This window comes from Pempheris klunzingeri, chromosome 1 (genome assembly GCF_042242105.1).
Source record: "Pempheris klunzingeri isolate RE-2024b chromosome 1, fPemKlu1.hap1, whole genome shotgun sequence".
NCBI lineage: Eukaryota > Metazoa > Chordata > Actinopteri > Acropomatiformes > Pempheridae > Pempheris > Pempheris klunzingeri.
In genome coordinates, this window is record NC_092012.1 from 6,798,873 (window position 1) to 6,821,882 (window position 23,010).

At 43.1% G+C, this 23,010-nt stretch overlaps 1 protein-coding gene across 8 annotated transcripts in view; it reads right to left on the reverse strand.

The window, feature by feature from the left end:
* neo1a (neogenin 1a) overlaps nt 1-22,730 on the reverse strand; it is a 146,878-nt gene extending 124,148 nt beyond the window's left edge. For all 8 annotated transcript variants that reach the window (XM_070828394.1, XM_070828409.1, XM_070828379.1 and 5 more), the window contains exon 1: nt 22,221-22,730. In XM_070828394.1, the coding sequence (XP_070684495.1) occupies nt 22,221-22,311 (91 nt within the window). In that variant the 5' untranslated portion in view covers nt 22,312-22,730. The remainder of the gene's footprint in view (nt 1-22,220) is intronic.
* Nucleotides 22,731-23,010: the final 280 nt, after the last annotated feature.

The window sequence follows — 23,010 nt, forward strand, 5'->3', positions numbered from 1 at the left end:
AGAGGGGCTGGGCCACAAGCGGTTCTCTCGAAAGGAAATGAGCTGGTGAGTCTAGTAAACAACTTTGCCACTGGTCCCCGTGTAGCCCAGGGGCTGCAAAAACACATCAGGTGGTGTGGAGGTCAAAAACCAACAAAAATAAAGAAAAAATGGAAACGATTCCAGCTCCACCTGTCTCATCTTGTGTCTCTGTGGCATGTGCTTTCTTATGACATAATCTCTTTTTTGCTACTGTATTTTTGTTCCTCCCTTGTCCTTCCGCACCATGCCTGTCTGCATCCCTCTCCATCACCCCTCCTCTCTCATCCCTCCACATCCGGTGGCAGACAGGCTGCACTGACCTGAATGTGTTCACAGTGACTCGTAAGGTGGGGTGAAAGGTCACATGATCGCACGGGGCGGGGGAATTGCTTCCATCATTAGGATGTAAATGGTTGTCAGTGAGAAAGGACAGAATAGGCATCTGTGTGTGTGTGTGTGTGTGTGTGTGTGTTTGAGCATAATACACGTATGTTGGCGGTTTCTTTCATCCGTGAGGGTGAGACGTCATGGCATTGCTATGGCAGTGGGAGTAATGGGATTCGGTTAATGACAAAATTAATTGAGGGTCTGACACCGGCAGACACAGATAAGGCTGCTCGGTGTGTGTGTGTGTGTGTATACTGTATCTGCATTTTAGCGTGTTTATGTGTGTGTGTGTGGTCGGGCTGCATTAGCCCAGCCAAGGAGAGGGTGGTTCCTAGGTGATAATACTCTCCACTGCCTTTGGAAGGCAGAGGAAAGGAGGGAGGGCAGGGAAGGTAAAGCAAAGGGAGAGCAAGCGAGATAAATAAGAGGTGCAGCCAGGAGAGAGAGGGAGGGAGAAGGAGAGAGACGGATTAAGAGAGTGGGACACAGTGTGTACATGCACGCCTGTGAGAGGCTGAGCACTGATAGCGCCTGTGGGATGAGTCGGTGGGTGACAGACATGCTAGAATCCGCCGCCATACCACGGAGGATAATGCATCCCTCAGCAAGAATGTCTAGAATAACAACTACTGCCTGTATCACTAACTGGACTTACTGTATGTAGGCATTGAATTACAACAGTCTGAAAGGCAACAATCACAGCAGAGTGAGGTCTAAATCTGAATTGATTTGGTTAATGTAGAGAATATATGTATATATCAAACTAAAATGTGAAAAGGCTTTGCTAAATACTCATTTTCAATCGACCCATGAATGCAGTTAGAGCTCTGATATTTCTGAACGAAAGGATTGCTTTTCCACATACTTATTCATCCCATTTCATTAATCGCAAACTGCAAGTCAAAAGGTCTGGTCTATTTCATTAGCTCTGCTGCAAAAGCAAAATCAAATAATTGTTTGACAGAATGAATCATCAGGGTAAATCATTATTTGAACAGAAAAACATCTAAATATATTTAAACAGCATAGTCAGTAATTTTTTTAGTCATGTTTTACAAATTACACCTTAGAAATAAAAATGTGCTTACCAAATGAATATATCTTACCTAATATAGGACTGTTGCTCTAATTTCATTTGAAAGCACTACATGCAAATTCAATAGCCTGTGGTTGGCCAGGCCATAACTCATCAAAGTGGGCTTTATGTCCCTAATAATACAGTTTGTCAGGTGAGAATTAGTTTGTGGTCTGTCTCATGGAAAATCAGTGTACTTCACCAGACACCAAACACAGCTGCTATCACATCCCAACCTTTGCATGTCAAACTGGCAAAAATTTCTCCTAATCTGTCCACTGCGTCTGTTTGATAAAGGTGTGGTGTCGGTGCTGTGTATGTGGGTTGTGAGCCCAGACTGAGGGAGCACACACGGCATGCTTGTCAGGAAGAGCAGCACTGGCCCTTGCTGAATGGTGTGGCAACAATCTTTGTCTGTGTGCCACTGATTGTTCTGTTGCGTGTGTGTGCTGTGTGCTATGTGTGCGTGCCATGTTATTGTCTATGCCCATGAGCATGCTCAGACATGGGCATCTGTGTGGCATTTGTTTGCATTTTTATTTGCCCACCGAATTGCTTTTGTGTCTGAGTGTATTCACAGTTGGTTGTGCAGCACGAAGGGGAGGTATCTGCTTGAGGAGAGAGGGGGAAGATGGGTAGTTTGGTCTGCCGGCACTTCAAAGCTGCCGTGGCTGGCTGATTGGCTGCCTGGTTCGCCTGCTGACTGAAAATCCCCTAAGGGCAAGCAGACCTCAGACTTGATTACAAACCCAATAATGTGAGCTTCGTATTTGCAATGTGAACAGCATTCATAACTTGATTAGACAAGTGATTATCTTAGCCATGCAGATAGACACCAGTCAAAGGTGTCGAATGAGCGAAAGGATGACGGCCTTTGTAAGTTCTTCTTGTCGATTATTCTGTCCTTGAATAACAGAAGACAGAATTATGTGAAGTGATGTTTATGCAAATGAAAATCTATTTCCTTACGCACAATCCCTCCCATCATCCTGACCATAAATCGCACATTCATCAGGTTTCCATCTTCTGCAACATCATAGCTTTTCATGGCATCCTGTCACCATTTTCCAGCCATAACAAAAACCGTCTCAGCTCCCCTCTCAAATCCACAATCGTATATCTTGCCACAGTGACATTTACTCTCGGAAAGCGAGCTCTGTGTCTGTTTTCCTTCAAGCCCTGATTTTGAGCCAGTGGGATGATCATTAATTATCATGGAATGGGCTGCTAATGGTTGTCTGCACTGCTCTCCAACCCCCGACCCCCACCCCACACTCAGCTACAGGTCGCCATGGAGACCCAGTACAGGAGCAGAGTGGGTAGGGGCCTTTTGCTAGGAAGTGGATGAGGTATAATGATTGGAAGGCGGGCCTGACCCCTATGCCACCTGTGCCACTTGACTAGGCATAGTGCTTATTAATGGACAATTTCACTGGCACCTCACAATGGCCTTGATTTAGTAGCAAGTTCAGTAGGGGCTGAAAGGAGAAATCTTGCCAGACTAACCCAGGTTAAAGAAAAGCTTGAAAGTGTTTTGAGGCGTGCTGGGTGGACTTTTGCTGTAAATTACAGAGCAAGACCCCCTTGATTGTGCCAGTGCTGCCTAGCAAGTGGACACTGCCTGTGTCTTACTGTCCATCAAAATTAGTTTCACTTATCATTTACAGTGACGACATACAGAGATTTACAGAATATTGGAAAAGCACAATGCAGTAGTGAAATGCATGTGTGAAACTGAAATGGAACAGTGGACAATGTTGCCATCTTGGTTTTGTCTAACATTTACCCACTGCCTGAGGAGGGACTTTTCCTCTCCTTATCTCATCACTTAAAACAAATACAAATGAATCCGCTCAGCTGCCTCCAAAAAGGAAATGATGAGTCTGGCCTGTATCCCATGACAACGCCAGGGAGCATATGGCACACAACAAATTCAATATGAATGTAAATGAAATTCAAATGAAAATACAACATTGGATGGGAAAAATAAAGAAAAACGAAAAAGCACATGTAGTTTTCCGAGAGGATTTGAGATGTTTAACTTTCGGCTGACTAAACAATTCAAAATGCATCTGAAGCCACAGCCCGCTCCCGTTTAGTTAGCAAACTGCAAAGTGAGAGTGTCTACAGCTGGATAGCAAGCTGACATTCTCAACAAGGCAACTTGATATTGCATTTTTATTTACACTCTCATATCGCAGTGGTTGCCTGGGAGTAGAGCTTTCATGAATGCCTACTCTTCCCTTTGAGACAGTTTCACAGTGGAGATGGAGGGTACTCCAGCTCCGAGAATATAATTCTGGGCTAGATGAATCATTCCCCTTATTCCATTTACACACCTTCTCAATGTCAAACAGCAGTCACCAGCCTCCCATCACGGGCTCAATGGCCTTTTCCCCATATCAATGAGCGTTAGAAGGGATCAATAGGATGACAGGAAGACAGATTGCCTCGGGTTGAGAGGGGAGGACGCTCCCGGGAGGAAAAGGAAAACAAATTCCAATGGGCAACACTCCCAACTTCTAAAGCCTGAAACCCCCCAACTGCCACATCCTATCTTCACAGCACCCTCTGTGTGGTGTTAACTCACTTTAACATTTTTCACAGGTGCATACACACATCTGTTAATCTGACTGATACACAGAGGTTTGGTTTCCACAGCATTTCTGTGGACCTCGGTTAAGAAAAGGTCACCAATTATAAATAGCTCAATAGCAATTGGGCAATTACTTGTTCATAGCAAGCTTTCCTACATGCTTCATATAGACACAGTGATCATATGGTTAGCAGAGTGTGAGACCTCTGACTGACCCTCAACCCATTAAGGCCACAGTTATTTTTCTTTCTCTATGCAAGTCATCACTTCAGCTGGAATGGTGTCATCCTACTCAGCAGCATTACGGCATGTAGAGCTTTAAACTACTTTAACGCTATCGCAGTAGAGGGCGGTTACAGTTATAGCAGATAAAGATAATCCCACAGAAGTGGACAGGAAATATGATTTCTCCCCTATGAGTGTTGTGAGCATGTCCTTAATCTGTCAACTAGGAGCCTTACCACCATCAACCGTTTTTTCATTGATTTTTGTTTTTATTGTAGTCTGGTTTGACCATGACAGCCCATGACAGGAGGATCCAAGCAGGCCCAGTTTCTGATGTTATAAGCCTGATATGTTTGGTGGCGTCTTTGAAAAGAAATATACAACCTGCCACAGAGACACGCAATACACAACTTGAAGGAGTGACTTGAGAGGAACCGTTTGCTTTAGAAAACGACCACAATTTCAGAAAGCAACGACTGCAGCCACCAAAGATGCGCGTTCTGCTGTCGGACCAACTGCACAGCAGCCTACATGAAGCCTTCTAAGTGGCTGATAATTCATCATTCATTGAATGGACGGCGCTCATTGAAGCATGCATAAAATCAAGAAATACCCACGACAGGTCACCATTCTATTACCAGGCCATGACAAAATAACGTTAAGATGAAAAGAATTTATGTTCCTTGCATAATAGACATGTCTGCTCACTTCTTTTACTGTGAATACAAAGTGTTTTAGTGTCTACCATAAACTGAGACAGCATCAATCTCCAGACAAAGATTTTTGGATGAAGGTATTGACTCAAGAAGCCTTAACAGCCCAGGGCTACTGTGCTTCACATCAAGGTCCCACTTTCTTATGTATATATTTCATTTGTTGTAGTGAAAGGATTAGTCTGGCATTAATGTCCTTCAAATGCCAAATGTGCTGTGTTTATATTATCCATGATCAGCTCATACACGTGATTAACAGTGTCACATGTAAGTGCACTTTAGCAACTATTGTGCTACGTAATGCATTAAAGCCAGTGAAAAGTCTTCAGCACTCATATTTTCTATCCTCTTGCTAAAAATGGAAACTTAAAGCAGATTACTTTGTTCAGTGTTCTTCTTGGGTTTGTAAATCCCCCTCCCTCATATTGTTTGTTCTCCTGATTTAGCCTTCTGCATCAACACCACTCCAATTCTATTGTCGATATCAAAATAAAATGTAATAGATGGGGTGGACTGATAGATGATAATGTTTCTGCATTTTTAGATAAACCTCAGCATTCCCTGGTGCAGGTGAAAATGTGATAAAGGAGCTCGGTGGCATTTTGTAAATCACAATGGCCTTGCAAAAGCTGCAACAATGAACTGGACGAAAAATTCAGTTGCCTAAAATTACCCTCGCAATTTTAAATGTAATGGCCATGCAGGAGATCTCGACTCAGGCTGGCGACTGCTGTTAAATTGTGCATGTACAGATTCCGATTGTGCACCATTGTGTATGCAGTTATGGCTTTTCCTGAGATTATACATGTAGATAAAACTTATGATTAACTATAGATGTGGGGTATTGCAAACACTGTAGTCTGAGCCAGGAACATTAAAGGGTTAGGATGAAGATGCTTGCGTTTGGGGACCGTTATCTCAAATCAAATGACAGATACAATTCTGTAGTGACAGACAGAATATTAATAAAACATTGTGCATGCAGAAGAGAATCAAGAATTGCTTGTATGCACTCCATTTTTTTTCTCAATATCTCTACAAAATGTATTTGTCATTCATTTGTCATTGTCTGTAGGTTTCCGTCAGGAGAAACAAAACAAGCTGATGTCCACACATTAACCCATGTATAACTGAGACTGCCACAAAGCAGGAAACCGAACATACTCAACTATTCAGCAATGTTCTTTCTAAGGCAGGTGGATCTGTCTTTCTCATGATGACTGTTTGGGTGCTGCAGGCTGTGTGGCCAGCTCCATGATGATGTATGCACACCTGCCATGGCTCCTGGCTAGCAGTCTCACAGCTGAAAACAGCGGGGGGAAGGGGGAAAAAGGGAAGGGTAGGACAGGATGGTTGTAGGGAAGAGGGGGACAGGGAGAGAGGGGTAGACGCCTTGAGGGGCCATGCTGGGGGGAGGGGAAGAGAAAGCAAAAGAGCTAGAGAGCTGTATCCATTATTAATGGTGGTTTGGTGTATGGAGAAAGAGATCTAATGTGGCCGTCAAGGTTGTAGTGCGTGTGTAATCGACAAAGACAGATTCTCTCATTGTGCCTCTTAAGTCTTTCCCATTCCCCATTCTCCTCTGCACACCATCCCTCTCTTCTCTCCCAGCGCATCCTCCCACTGTTTCTCAAAAACAACAATTGGCTAGAGATTATCCACACACACACAACAGGTTGCACAGAAGAGCCTTAGAAAAAGAAATTCACGCTCATTAGTTGATGAAGGGATTAGATAAGACAAAGATGAGTAGAATAAAATGGAGCTACATTGGTAATGCTGCCAATGAAGCTCTGATTTCAGTGAGCGAATACGTCTCCGGGTTATTACATTGATCTTAAGCTCCAACACCTACAGACAACAAACTGCACACACACAGTACTTGCCTAGGTCTCGCACACACACAGTCACTAACACAAGTTTTCCCTGTAGGGGCAATAAAAACTGTTATTGTCAGATATATTCACACTGAGCACATTCTTCAAAACATGAGCTGCTAATGAACACAAGTGGAAAAAGTGTCCAGTAAAATTTTCAAGGAATATTTCCCAGTGTGACTACGATGCATCTACACTGTTCAAGTGTGAGTGTGTGTATGTGAGAGATTCATTTTCAGTCATTTCCCGTCCTCCACAACAGGCCAGCTGTGGGGTTTGATTTTTAATGTAAACTCAACAATTATGCCTCACTGCCGGGTAAGAAGAGAAGAGGTTTGGGGAACAATGGGACTCAGGAAAAGGAAAACGGTCTTTAATAAAGGAGGTAATGTACTTCAGGGTTCTGAGGAACCCATTGAACCACGACTGTGCAATGCCATATGGAAATAAATTAAACACTAAAGATACTTAAAACTAATGTCTGGGGTTGCAGGTACATGGAAAGAAGCCCTTTGGCCCAGTACTAGCTAGGGCGGGCAAATAACCGCGCCACCATGACGAATCTAATACAATTACACACATCGAGGTGTTGGGGGGTTGACAGAGAATGATGAAGCCAACATCAAACACAGTGTTGATAAATGGAAAGCAGGGAACGGCTGACCAGGGGAGGAGTCGGAGGGGGGAGGGCGGTGGAAAGAGAAGGAGGGTAAGGCTGTTATTGATTGTACTGCCTGTGTTCCCGTCGTGAGGAGGATGACGAGGGGAGGGAGAGCCATGTGTGAAGAATGAAGGGCAGGGTTCGCCCCGCGGGCAGCAGTTAAAGCCTTGTGCCCCCCTGAGAACACACCAACTAGCCTCCAATGAGATGCCCATTGGTCACACTGAATATTTGATTGACACCCACAACCAGTTACTACTACTAACACCCTATCTGACCCATCCCCCTCGAATAAAAAAAACAATGCATCCAGGGCTGATTGAAATTCAAAAGCAAGCTTTGACGCCACAGGCACAGACAGTGATGAGCAGAAGGGGGGTGGCAGTTGCGGCTCACTAGGGTCCTATAAAAAACAGATGCTAAATCACTTAACAACACCTAAATTAGTTGCTTGCAAATCTGCTGGGGCATGGGGAACCTAACAGCGTGAATGGGCTGCGTAGTGCAAAGACTCTTGGTGTGGAGTATAAAATATCACTCAAGGCTAAATGGACTACAACAAGATGGCCTCACTGGAGCACAATGCAAACAAGTCACTGCAAATCTGCATCAAATATCATTAGAGACGAGAAAGCCAATATTAAGAAAAGCAGGGACTAACTGACAGTAGCATTAAGCGACAAAGCTCCACTGTGAAGAACTACCCCACCTCTCATCACTTGAGCACCTAAAATCAATTTATCGGAAACGAGAACATGAGCGGCTGGTGACTGACGATGCCATGTGTGCATCTCATCTTCTTTGAGAGAGGCTTTGCTGCAGGATTTATCACCACCTCTGATCTCATTTCTTTTTCATATGCTAGTAAATCCCAGGTAAGGCAGACGTTTGGGATGATACAGGGAGACTGGCCAGCGCGCTCAGATTGGACTCCTGGAATTAATCTGGGAAAATCCTCAATGCTAACCTGCTTAGTTGTCACTTAATCTAGGGTAAACCAAATATCAATTACACTAAGCACAAAATGTGGGCCAGATAACCACTGATCCTTTACCCTACAATGAAACCAGAATGGCAATTTGGAAACTGGTTCATTTGATTTTTGGTGTATAATTGGCATACATTACCTTAAAGCAGATGCTCATGGGAAAAAAAGCTAACTGCTCAGGGGAAAAAGTGGGCATTACCTCAACGCATGCAAACACACACACACATACAAATTGAATTTTGTCTAATGAGTAGTAGGATTGGTCGTAGACATAACCTAAATCCCAACTACATTACCAATCTTCTCTGAATGCAGGTCAGCTCAAATACGCTTAAGTTCTACACTCAAGGACAAAACAACTTTCCCCTGGAGGGCTTCTCGGGTGACAACTTAAGTAACACTGTCTGGCCTCAAGTCACGCCTGCATTCCACAGAGATAAATGAGCATGTTGCAGCCAGGTGAGGTTAGTAAATAGGAAACAGGTATGACACTGAGGACTGCCATTGGTTTTGCACAGCATACACAGTACCACAACAATGGGTGACTGTTTGTTCTCTCCTGTACTCATTTTTCCCCCATCACATGCATATGTGTGCTGTATGTTGCATGTAAAGCAATCCAAGCCTGCATTAGGCAGTCATGGATTGAAACTATGAGCTTCAATTTCACACAAACTGGGTCAGTTAGGACATAACCAAAACAGCCCAAAAAATATCTGAAATTATGCAATGAAATACTGCCTCATTAGCTGCTTTTTTGACCACACCTACTGTATGCTACCTTTGAGCTATTTTTGACTAGCCAAGAGAAAAGTCTGCTTTTATCACCCAACCTAGTTTGGTCAATTAGGAACACAATGAGCATCCTGCACGCTCCTGTGTGAGTACAGTTCATTTCCTGCCTTTATTGTTACAAGTGCTGGGCTCATTCAAAAGTGGATGACATGGGGGGGGGCCCAGACGCTATTTACTCAGCAGGGAGAGACATGAGTCCCTGGCTTCCTAATGGCTTCCTGCATTTCACACAATTGTTTCCCCTCAGGAAATCTTATCAATACAGACTGCTGCCACGTTGACCAGAAAACCCACAACACACGGATACTGTGCCTTAATTAAGTATCTTTGAAAAGGAAGATTACTTCTCGTTTCTTTGACTGAATTTTAGATGAGCTATATCAATTTAATATCCAAAGAAGTAGCTTTGTGACATGTTTAACCTTGCTCAACAACGACTGCAAGCATGTGAAAACAGCTAGCCGAGCTGCATCGAAGTTGTACTAAAAGTCTAAAGCTGTTGTATTTACAGGTCCTGCGTGTGAATTAAACATGTACAGAAAGACAACACGACACTATTTAAAAGAGCAGCTAGCTCACGTGATGGAGCTACTGCACTCAGAGGCTTCATGAAGTCCTGACCTGACTGCGAAGTTGCCAGCTTTCTCACATCTTGGTACCCCTGAACAAAATTCAGCTGAATCTAGAATGGACTGGTGACTGGCTTCTGTGGTTAACTATATAATTCACTGGTAGATAAGATGGAAATATGACTAGCTGTTTACCCCTTCCACCTTCTGTAAGCTAAATAGTTCAAAGCACCATCTCCACATTCAATGCAAAGAAGTTACACATTGATCTTCAAACTAAAACTCTTGGTAAGACAACATATAAGAGCACTGGAACAGTCTGGTAAGTTAGATGGGATCTATGAGCACAGCATGATAATGGAACAAAACCAATCTAAGGAATTGCAAAAAATTTCCCCAAACACAAGGTGATGTGGTTTCATTATTGAGGCCAAGAGGCCTTCACATCCTCAAAACTATCAGTGGTATTTCTAATATGAGAAGGGGTTAACACAGTTAAGCTTCTACAGCATGCGCATGAACCACAGGTATGTGTGGGACTAGCAGAAACACAGCCCATAAAATCCACACTCAACCTCTGTCTAGCACGCGAGGAATGTTCTCTGAGCGCTTCACTATCAGCGGTGAACCAGGAGGGGCTATCCTCGCCTCTCCTTTGAAGTCTGTGTGGGAGAAAGGCAAATTGGAAAGGGGCAGTAATAGTGAGCTAGAGCCAAGAGGCTAGCGATTGCGAGGTCAGCCAATTTCTTTCTCATTAGAAATTAATTACAGACGTAGCCAGTGCGGGGCCGTGCCACAGCGTCGCTAGGCATCCTATGCATCGCCCCACGGGGAGCACTTGAACCCCTGAACCCCCCCACCACGGTCGTTTGGGGCCAAAAGGGGTGCGTGACATGGCCCTGGCCCAGAGACACTGCCCCGCCAGGCTGGGAATGCAGTGGCACTGTGGGGGGATTGGGAGAGGGACAAAGAAGGGGAAGAGGGGCTCCACTGATTCAGGGCTCATTGGGTTAGAGAGCTTCATTATTAAGTCCCCTGTCACTCTGCAACAAAAAGCACCCCACGGACTAGCAGTGGCTAATAAAACCACCACCCTTTATAACTCAAGACCGCTTCTGACATCTTCTTTTGTGGAGAAATGAAAGTGTGCTACTTGGTCTCCTGGCTTGATGAAAGTATTCACATCTTTCAGTTAAATGAACTGTTGCTTTAAGCATGGAACATGGACCACAGAGAAGTGCCAAACCCGACTTGAATTAAGCTGCTTTCACACCTGCTTAATTAGATAATGTTGGGTGAATCTTCATTTAGACTTGCTACACTTCACTACAATATTATACGGCATATGGCACAAACAGACTGTAGGACATATTTGAGGATCTTGCTGTGTGTGTGTGTGTGTGTGTGTGTGTGTGTGGGTATGTGTGCTCTATGAGTGAATTTGTTCAGCAGGTGTCCTGAAAGCTTGAATGACATGCTTATGTGCTCGGGACTAATTCAGACCACTCCAGGTAAATGAAGTATGACAGCAGAAAAAGCATTTTGCTTCTCTCTCCATCCAGTAATTTAAGCACTTAGATTGTTGGCTGCAGAGAAAAGGTTATACAAGAATTTCCCTCACAAGAGAAACATACATATTCACATAATGAATCAAGATTCTACCGAATAGTTAACACACATCTCCAATGCCTTCTGTTAATGTTGAAAATGTATTATTTAGGAAAAGAACACTTCTTCAAATCTACTAAACAAACATGACCGTGTCATTGCCTGTCATGGCTTCACTCATCAAGCCAATATATTATAATCAAGGTCGAAGACTCTAATTGCGTGCATCCACACTACCTGATTATGGCAATCATGCATCTCCCGAGCATCCACACGGCACCACCTGTCAACTCTTCAAAGTCTTTGCATTCCCCATTTGGCTAGATTGTTTACTGCCAAGCGCTGAAACAATTAGTAAATTAAACAATTCGTCTATAACAATTCTGATAATCAATTTTGACGAGCACAAAATCAAAACCTTCCCTGGTTCAAGCTTCTGAAATGCATGTAATGTCTGAGAAACTTGAATATCTTTGGGTTTTCTACTGTGTGATGCTCAAAATAAGTAAATTAAAGATGTCACCACGGGTTCTGGTGACAAATTATGAATTTAAACGATAAATCAATCACAAAATAACAAATAAGAATTCTTTTACTAGTTGCATCCCTACGCAGAAGAGGCAAACCAAACTACATTCAAATCTGTCTTAGAAGAAAAACCCAATTACTGTGTGGCCAAATATGTCATGTACCTCATCCTAGCTTGATTGAAAGGGGGGGAATAAATGAAGAGACAAGTTTAGCTGTAGTCATTAATGTTCATCTCCCTCTGTTCTTGATGGGACACCTCATTAAGAATCTGTTGGTAGCAGCTGGCTTGCTATCCTAGCCCATTACTGCCCCACCATGCCAAAACCTCTGCCGCTGGCTCTCCCACCCCATCCCCCACTCAAACACGTCCCTTGTGTCTCATATGACATCTGTGTCTCGAGGTCCTGTGATGGAATGCTGCTCGCCTGCTATTCCTCCGCAGGTGCTCCCTGCTAGCCGCCATGCTGGTGCTGTGGCTGAGTGACCTGTCACAGGCTGAGAAGTAGGGGGGAGCGAGCGGAGTCAAGGTTCAAGGGACAATGGTTAAGGAATCAGAGGGAATTGATGCAGCTGCTTTCCATCACTGCCCGTTGTGTACACTTCAAGCTGGATGAAAAACCTCACCTCTCTGAGCTTATGGTCCTGCCTCCACCTGCTTATCCTCCTCACCGAGCTCATCCTCCTCCATATCAGACAGAGGAAGGTCATGTCTGTATTTAGACACAGCTCAAGAGACTGTGTCGTCCCAGATGCTGCTCTCAGGTTCTGTATGGCTTCATCCAGCAGAGACTGAAACTCAGCTGTACTGTATGTGGGGTTGGAGCCATTGTGGCAAAATGCCAAAGAAAGTGAACAAAATTAACCCTGCAGTCATCAGCTGTTGGCATAAGAGAAAGTCTCTGGGTCACAAAATCATAATGGGAAAATTGTGCAATCTTCCTCTGTATTGTGTAAGCCTGAAAGTAATCTAACTTGCCTCTCACAATCTTAAGTTTCATATCTCAGCCAAACCTTGTCCCTTACCCGACTCCATAAAACAGACACCATTATCTTCTTCCCAAAAGGTCAAGGACTAGAATCCACATCAGGAAAATGACGCTCTTACCTAAGTGAAGGTAGTGTCTAGTCTTGTTTTATTACTATAGCCCCCCCCCCCCGGCCACATAGGAAGTGTCAAAAATTAGGAACACCTTAAAAGACAATTCACTTTAAAACAACTCTTTCATTTTAAGAATTTGAATGCAGGTCTTGGTGTGCATAAACCACTAGCAAGGAAGACCCATCCAGTCGCTCCATGTTTTCTAATATTGTAATTAAAAATAGAAGCCCCAAAACCTCACTTAAGGCTTGACATTTTCATCAACAGTAAAATTTATTCACCGCGGTTGTACTGTAAATCAAATTTTGAGGTGCAATTAGCATTTTGCGTGGCCTAGCTCAAGCTTATTTTATGTCAGAGCTGTGCAACATTAATATAAAAGGAGAAAAGCCATCATCTCTCAAGTAAGTGCTGCTGAGAGATGCATTTATTCAACTGTGAAAGGCCAAGAAAGCAGAATCAAAAGAGACGGCCAATTCCATTACATCATGGCAATGTATTAAAAAGGCTTAAAGCAGTAATTTCACCATTTCAGCTGCCTCTCTTGACCTGCGTCAGTTTTAGATGAGCTCAGAGTTGAGGAGAAACTGGCTCCAATAACATGGTAAGAAGTCATTGCAGCTAGTGGAGCCCCATGCCAAAAGGGAGCTCCCAACGGCACAAAGAAGCCTCTATCTAAAGCTGAACTTTTCAAAGAATCGTTTCAGCTTGGATTTAGCAGCAGAAACATCAGTTAATACCAGGAGAATTTTTCCAGGGGTCACCATAGCAGCAGGTGAAATCAAAATAAAACCTGGGAGGTTGAGTGTAGAGACTCCAAGAAGAACTGGGACACAAGTTAATATATACATGACTAGCACAGAGCCTATGCTGGTCTTAACTCTAAACCCTTAATTGTTTAAACTTAAGGTCTGAGACTCCACAATTCAGAGCGCTGCTGTGCTTTGCATGCTGAGACAGTGCCATGGAAAAGTACAGTGTCGGACGAAAAATGACACCTTCCTCTATTCTTGCTGAGGCCTAAACACACTACGCCTACTGTGCTTAAAAGTTACGTGGTTTCTATGGATTTCCACTACAGAAAGCGGACAAATCTGTTCTTGGCTTGTGAATGAGAAAACTGTGAAGAAAACACAGCAACTTCAAGCAGACTTATTCTGGCAGTGCTCGACAAAGTTGCAGAAGCTCATTATCTATTGAATAGACACCATAATTATAAACCCTGGTAGGAGTTGATCACTGGCATTGGATTGGGTTGTGTGTGGCAAGTTGTTGTGAGTTGTGAAAAAACAAAAAAAAAACTCAACAGGGCTTGCCAGTTGCACATGTCAATATTTTCCAAGGGGAAACATCGGGTTTTAATTTATGTGAATCTTATAAAATCTTTTCCTAAGCTCAATTTTAGAAGTCCTTTGACTAACCCAAACCACACAACTACCAAACTCTTTGCAATTCACAGCTGTGTGCCAAGATGTAATTTTGCCTTAAACTAAAACCTTCACAATAAAAATGTTGCCTATAATAACATTATTGGTGTGGCAATCATCACATGCAGTCGCCCCCTATTGTTCTGTTCAATACTGAATCAATTACTGCAAAGTTTGCTAGCTGCTATACTAAATAAACTCTAAATTAATATAGTCTGATTTCTCACCATCCTCTCAGTGAAATTAGGTAAACATTTCGCTTTTGCAGGAGAGTTCAAGTCGGAAAACTCTCTGAACCTTGTTGATAAAACAGCTGTTCAGCCCCAGATGGGTGGCATACGCCTATACAGATACCCACACAAACATATACACACATACACACACACCCCACCATGTCTAAAGCTGCCAAGAGACACAGGACAGGCACAAGATGATGGCAGCCAGCTCGATTGAGCAGTGCTCACAAACCTCTCTCTGTGACTGACTGCCCCCACACCCTTTCAGCACATGAAAAGTTCCTTTGACTGAATGGAGGCTAAGAGGCTCTGTGTGTACACGGGTGATTGATACTCTAGGAGTGTATATTCAAGATCTGCCCCACATACACACACTGATAAACCTAGCACCAGTAATATGACAAGTACAGTGAAGATGGTGATATTTTAAGGTTATAAAACAACAATAAAAAGGTAGTTTGGTGATTTCAGTGGATCAGCCTTGTATTGCTAGAACACAGAAGACCACAGGATCCACTGAAACAATTCTGGGTTGGGAATAACAAGATTCACACAACATTATCCACACTGGACACTTACAATGAGCAAAAATCATTATATTAGAAAAGCTGCATTGATTCTAGTTTGCCTGCATTCTCTTTAATGCACACATTACTTAACAACTGCACTACACCATGATCTACACCACTGAGAAGACTTTCAGGTTAATTCATCACACCTTGGACGTCCTCCAAAAAGACAGCGGAGAATAAATTCATGTCTGAGAGCTGCAGGATGTTGGAACTCCAGCAGGTACAGTGCAAGCAAATGAAGGTTATTAATCAGTCTTTCAAGAGGAATATCAGTCTCTTTTAATTTACAACAAGGGGTGCTGCCAGGAATGAAACCCGCCACTTCAAAATAACATTAAATATAAATTACACCAATTATAGGTAGGGTTCTTAGGAGAAACGGTTGATTGGGCAAGAAGTTGACAAACTCTTATGGAATTGCAAAATATAATGTGTACTAACATTTTAATTTAATCATTGTGTAGCTTACACTCATGGATAGAATATTTACAGTCAGTTTAAATTGCGACCAATTCCTGCTTGAGTCATTACAATTACAGTATGTTCTTTAAGGAGTCTCATCTTTTTGCCTTCTTTAATCTTCTTAAAATGACTGGTTTGTCATCCCTATGGTTTATGCACCTGTTTTGAGATGTGATTGTCAGATAATGCCTCAGTAGAAAGTCTCCAGTAGAAAATCTCTTTGTCAATACTGGAACATCCCACAAGAGATCCCACATCATTTTTCACACCATCAACAGAAAATGCTGCAAATCTGCTTTAGAAGATCAGGATCTGATTTCATACATTTCTACCACCAACTCCAACACTTCCACATTGTCTTTGTTGATTTTAGACATTTTAAGGGATCTGTTGATGAAAAAAAAATGCAAACTAAAGCCAGCCTTATTCTTTAACATTTTGCTTATCTTAGTAAATGTCAAATGTTAACTAGAGCTTGATTGTGTAATAATAAAAAATTCAGGGGGGTTAAAAATAAGAATTTAACCATTTAAGAAAGACTTGAGATCTTATTTTAACAAGAAATGTCTGTGATATGCCCCCCCAGGGCAGTAAAAACAGTTCCATGTATTACAGAGCCTTGCACTCATTAGTCCAGGCTCATCTGACAAGCACAGCTTGCATGTGTCATAATCCTATGCAGCTGCCACTACCGACAGGAGACACCACGACAGGAGCTCGGCAACACCAAAATAGCAAAAGTTTGAGGAAAATTCTGGGAAAATGTCTCCACTGTCGTGCTGAGCTTGTACAAAGATTCCTTTGGAAGGGCCACAAAGACCATTCCTTCATGGTTTTGCTTGAATGCCATGCAAGGGAAAAATATTTCTTTGCTCGCAGTATAGTACTTAAATCTAACATCAGTACACACTCCGCTGCCATTTGCTGCTGTAATGCTGCAGTTATAAAAGACATGCACTGAAACACTAGCTAGGCTACTGGCGATTTCCTGTATGCAGTGAAAGACTGGACAATGCCACGCTGTCCTGAAGAACATGACCAGCTGTGAGTGCAGTCTAGCAGATGATAAATATTATAGAATGTGCCATGCTGCAAGAATACTGCTTGCTATTCATACAAACTTCACTAACAAGTCTTTTGACTCATTTTGTGTGCACTGGTGCTATATTTTCATGTCAGAATGATCAAGTGTTTGATTTGGTTCAACATAAACTCTTCCTAAAAAGGGAATTGCCTTGTATTTTGCTTTAGCAGTGTGGCCTCTTGTCTGAAACCTTCAAAATTCCTATGTTGGTTCCTTTAACAGTTATTGTATTGGACCTTTAGAAGATGCCCAAACGAGCAAATCCAAAATAAGGATGAACATCAATGGGAAAATAATTGTACATTATAAACTGTGTATGAAATATATCTAAATATTGGAGTTGAGTTGACATCAATCAACAAACACACACAAAGTTTGTGTAGTGGAGTTTGAGAGAAAGAGCGTGACCAATTTAGTTCTCCAAAGCACAACAGAAGTTGCCTTACAGCTGAAGTGCATAGCAGCATAATGACAGAGATGAAAAACTAGACTCTTATTGACATGTAGTCATAGTTTCAGTCTCTTCTTTGTATGCTTTGCTCGCACCGCAGCTATGCGCGTTAGCTCCATGGAAACTGAAAAGACTCTGCTCTCCCAGAGGTCATTAAGCCTGAGCATCATTCAATCACAGCAGAACAGGGAAGCCTGGAGAGCAAAACAGCACCACAGTGCATAAGAAATTCTGCATTTTGTTCTACTTTCAAAAAGAAAAGCTAAACCAAAAGTAGAAATCAGTGAGGAAAACATGTTTCTAGCCATGTCTCCAATAAAAAAATAATAAAAATAGTGCTGATGTTGATGTAATGTCCCTCAGGTTACTATAAAGTCCCAAAGGAGTCATCACACAAGGCAGTATGGACAGATTTATGGCCTCTTGACACTATTCAACTTCTTTTTTCAAACTCCCAGCAAGTTTTTTTCAGCTTTTTTTGTTTTGACATGAAAGGGAAAGCAGACACAAAGACGACACACAGGAGCCAGATTGGAAAGGTGCTGCGTCTGACATCGTTTTAGTCACAGCAGGAACACCTCTGAAGCTGAGACAAGTTCAGCTCTTCAGGGGTGCGCGCTTGATATAAGCTGCTTTTGTGAACCGACCAATCATAACACTGAATAGGCTGGCTTTCAAAGTATAGAGAGAGTGGATCGTGGGCAACACCTCTACCCCTTTGGCACCCCATTAAATGAAATGTCCAGGGAGCAGGGCTTCCCCCACAAACTTGATTAGTACAAAGGTTATGTATTTAAAAAAAAAAGCCTTTATGTACATACAAAATGTCCAGATGGAATTGTTGGGACAACTTTATGATTCTGTTTTCATTCCAACATTGTGAGATATGCTTTGATTTATTCCCATAATTAACTAACGTAATTAATTATTACACGGTGAATGTTCCATAAGCCAGATTGTGAGCCAGATTGATCAATTATCGTTATTTGCTGGGGTCAGTGTGACAGATTTTCACACCATTTTTATGCCACAAATCAGAGGTGAATTTTCCCGCCTACTTACAGGAGCTATTTGTAATGTGAATATCACTTATGTTTTGTAAAAAGGAGGGTAGGAATATTGTGGAAAGAAATGGCACAGGTGCAGGTGTATCCACCCACAATGACAACCTCAGAGTGCATAAGGACACACATTTTAAAATGTGTCCAATATCAGTATGTATGAAAATATGGCTATAGTTCAGAAAATCATATAAAGTCCAAATTATATATAGGCTGATATACAGGCTGCAGTGGGGTGACAGCAAAAGCACCACTCGGCACGACACCAGAAGAAGCAGCTCTGATAGAGGCAATTTCATCTTAGCAGGGGGCCAACAGAGGCCATGGACTTGTCCCTGATCCGCTCTGGGTTGTAGACCATGACCCCTGGCTTCTCCCCACTCAAAACAGCCCCACGTTCACTGCCACGTGCAACCAGTAAGCCCACCCAGTCTGTTCTTAGCCCAATGGGGCTAACAATGCCAGTTAAGAGTTTTAACAGTTTTAAACAGCATGCTGAACAGCAATCAATAAACATAAGGAAAAGTACTGGATTAAAATTTAGAGCATGGAGGGAGAATTCATGTAGCTGCGATCTGGTGCACAAGCTTTAAACCTCCAGACTAACAGCTGATGCATGAAAGTTTGATATGGTGAGAAATGGGATCAAACCATGAGAGTTTTCAAGGCGTGCTTTACTTTCATGGTGCAAATGATGGAGACCTTGCTATCGTTTAACTGCATCACGGCTACAAAGATCCTGCAGTTCACTGACAAACTGTTATAAGCAGCACTAATATATGAGCAAATTAACAGACTGAAGAGCCTTGTTAGATGGAAAAAGCCCAATGAAAGCACAATGAGTCAGCTGAAAACTAAAAGCCAAACGCGAATGATTACGCTGACCCCCAACCACCAAAAAGATGCAACAGCAGATGTCATACCGTCTATTCAGAGGCTATTGATCCACTCTTCCCCCTGCCAATAACTTGAGATAAACTGCTGTGACAATTAGGGGAAATTATTGCAATAATTGCCGTCTTACCCTCACAAAACCCAGACAAGCATATTTAGTTTCTGAAAAAGCAAACTCGAGGACGCCACATACAGGATATTACTCTGAATCGTGATCTCGAACAGGTTACCTCGCCACACCACCTCTTACACCTCAACCACCAGAGCAGAAATAAACTGCCTCCACATCAGTGGCCATAGCAGATCAGTAGCATTTCCTAATGGGGGGGTGGGTTTCATTAGTGAAGAAGATGAATCAAACACTTGGCCAAGTGTGCAATTACCCATCTCTCAGTGGATGGAGGTCATTAGGACTTTATGAGCGATTGAAGCCCATAAATAAATGATCAGTAAACGGCATACGCTATACAGCATAGACAGCAGGTGTCTCTGCGTGACACCTCCTCTCAAGTCATCACAAGATGGTACACACACGTTGAAAAGATTCACCAAAAGATGAAGTTGTGGAACAGAAATCTTTTACTACACTTTGCATACACACAGACTAGACTGTGAAACGTGGCTGCTGAAGACTAATTTATTCTTAAATATCAGGATGAACAGAGTCCAACTTTAAGCCTTCCTGCTTCTTTTACCCACAAACTGGGATGTGGGACCACCACGGCTCTCCAAACACAACAACACAAAGGTGGCAAATTATGCTCTTAGCAGCAGAGTGCACAGAAGACCTTAAATGCGCCAAAGAAAACAACAGTTGTTTATAAAGGCTGGGCAGTGTTGCATCGGAGGTGGTCTGCGAGGACAAAACCCTGGTGAGTGGTCTGTAAGAGCAGAGACGGGTTGCCAAATGTTTACACATTTCAGCAAGATATTTGCATTGTCCGCTGGGAGACAATCAGCCCACCATTCCCTCCCAGCAGGATTACTGAGATAAGATAGAGCCTAAATGGATTTTACACTCCTCTTACTGCAACTTGTTTACAGATGCCAAACTTTCTGAAGCATTCTTTAAAGTTAAAACAACTTATAGGAGCTACAGAGAAGGAAGTGGGGAAAAAAAAAAAGCAGCTTAGTTGAACTTTTACAGATTAGTCCAAAGTAAAGCAAAAAAGTGAGACTGTCTATTATAGGTCTCCTCAAATGAGACGGACTGAAACTCTTAAGTTTGGGCCGCAACTCTGCAAACTTTGATAAAGATAAGTTCTGGCCACAGTCAGGACCTCAAAGAAATGTGTTTTGAATAAACAGATATTTTCAGAGAAGGGGACCCCACAATTAGTAATTTGAGACTCTCTCTGTGTGTGGGTCCCAGTCCAATTCTCTGGAATCAATCAAAGCTCCCAAAGGAACTCCCTGGTCCCCTTAATCTCCTGGTTTTATTACTTTCCAGACAGTCGGCCTGTTTCACCCTACCCCCATCTCTCTCTTTTGTACTGATCTCCAGCAAAGCCAAGGAGGGGCTTTTTTTTTCCTCTCTCTCTCTTTCTCTCTCTCTCTATCTCCCCTTCCACCACTGCAGAGCGCTTTTCATGCAGGAGAGGGTCTTTCATCAGGCTCCACACGCAAGAGAGCCCAACAGCTACCACAGGCCTGTCAGTCCAAAGCCTGTTTCCTTTGCACATTTATTCTTTTTAACAAAAATAAATAACAACAAGCTTTCAAGATTTTTTTTGTTGTTGTTGTTGACACAAACAGGCACACAACTATTTCGCATATCTCGAGAATGGTGTGTGGGGGGGGAGGAAGGAACGGACCATGTTGCACAAGAGTCAGTCATATTCACAATTTTCCAGACCACATGCTGCTGTGTTTGATAACGTGCAACTGCTTACATGATAAAGATATGACTACCACGATGGGGTGTGTGATAAGGGCTGGAGCTGAGCACTCCACTGACTGCTGTAGAGACAATTTCCTCCTTTTTTTTTTATTTGGTGGGGGGAGGCTCTCCAATTTATCTCAGCCACTCATGGCTTAGAGTGCTTGTAGCAGATTGTGGTGGGTTACGCTGAAAAATACAGACTCTGATCAATACCTGAAATACCAAGAAAGCACCTCTCACACCGGTGAAAACCCCTCAGCACAGACAGAACACCACCAGTTGGAAGAAGACAGACTGAGCGGCTCACTGCAGCAGTGCAGAGCCTCACTTCTAAACAATTAACAGAAGCAAATGAAATGGGCTCTGTTTATCCATCAGCTAAGCATGTATTGACGCCCAGGTAATGAGATGTCTGCTGGACTGATGATACCAGCTCATTACCTGACACTGAACACTGATGACTCTTTGCATATTGTGCATATTTTTTTTTTTTTTTTTGCAGATTCAAGTCCCTGCCATCCTTTGCATTCCCATGAGCACAGAGGTGGTCAAGCACAGGTAGATGGATGGATCTCAATCCAGCAGCCAAATGTGCAATTTCAAACCCAAAGGCGCAAATCATGTTGGAGACACAACTACACGTCTGCGAATCATTTGAAAGGCAAACAAGAGAAACACATCAGCAGTTCTGCCTCCACAGCCTCCGTGCAGACAAAAGGACGGAGTGGGGAAGCGTGTTGCTCCTCAGCTCCCAACAGGGCTGCTCTCATAGTAAATAATCAGAGGTAGGCCACTTTTAAAGTTGTCTAAACGGTGAAAGAGTAAAACACCTAAACGCAGCAGAATTAGCTTCCTAGCTCCACGTCTGGTCTCCAGAGCCAGCAGCCTGCACTCCGTGCGTTTCTTTTTTCACCCAACTCGTGATACAATGTAGGTAAGTTTGTGGAATCGAGGCGTAAAGACGGAGACACACAGCAGAGCAACTATGAGCCTCTCACACATTTACCTTTGTCGACATGCTTCGCGGCGGTGGTCTCCGTGTGGAGAAAGGTGAGACAGAGGAGAGAGAGGAGCGACAGAGCTCCCCGCTCGGCCATCACTTTTCACAAAATAAATCTTTGCAGGCTTCAGGAATCCCGGAGAAGCTTTTTTAAAAAGAAATCCTTAAAATCCCCGGCCACCTCCCGTAAATGCACAAGGGGAGAAAAGTTCAAAGTCCTACAATGCGCAGAAACATCCGGAGCCGGGTACTTTTAAAACTGGCCGGATGAAACATGTAGCTGAGAAGAAGAGAGCCGCAGGTTAGAGAGACTGTTTTCTCAACTTGGTCGAGGCAGAGGTCGGAGAAAAAACACTGAAATCAATCCATTGCCACGGAGGCGCAGCGCAAGGACGCAAAGATTTGCGGGCGTCTGAGCACCAACGCGCCGACTTTACTACTCCGATGTCTGTCAAGCGCGTAAAAGACTAGAAAGAGCTCAGTTGGAGAAAAGATAGGATCCGACCAGAAGGAGAAATCTCCGCCGCGGCCAGCTCACTGCTCACGGACGGGACGTAAGAGAGCAGCGTGTTGAAGGGCTGGATCTCCACCGGCTCCCCGGAAAACAGGGTGTGGAGTCACACGGAAGTTTGGATCCTGGCCGCCTGTGTGCTCAGGCAAAAACTAAAATATGGTGTGGGATTTCCGTTCTAAGACTTCACCTCTTTTCTTTTCTTTCTTTTTGACTACTCTGTGCTGAATTCACGCACTTTTTGCAGCAGTGTTAAGTAAGATCCGCACCTCAGACTGAGATGCT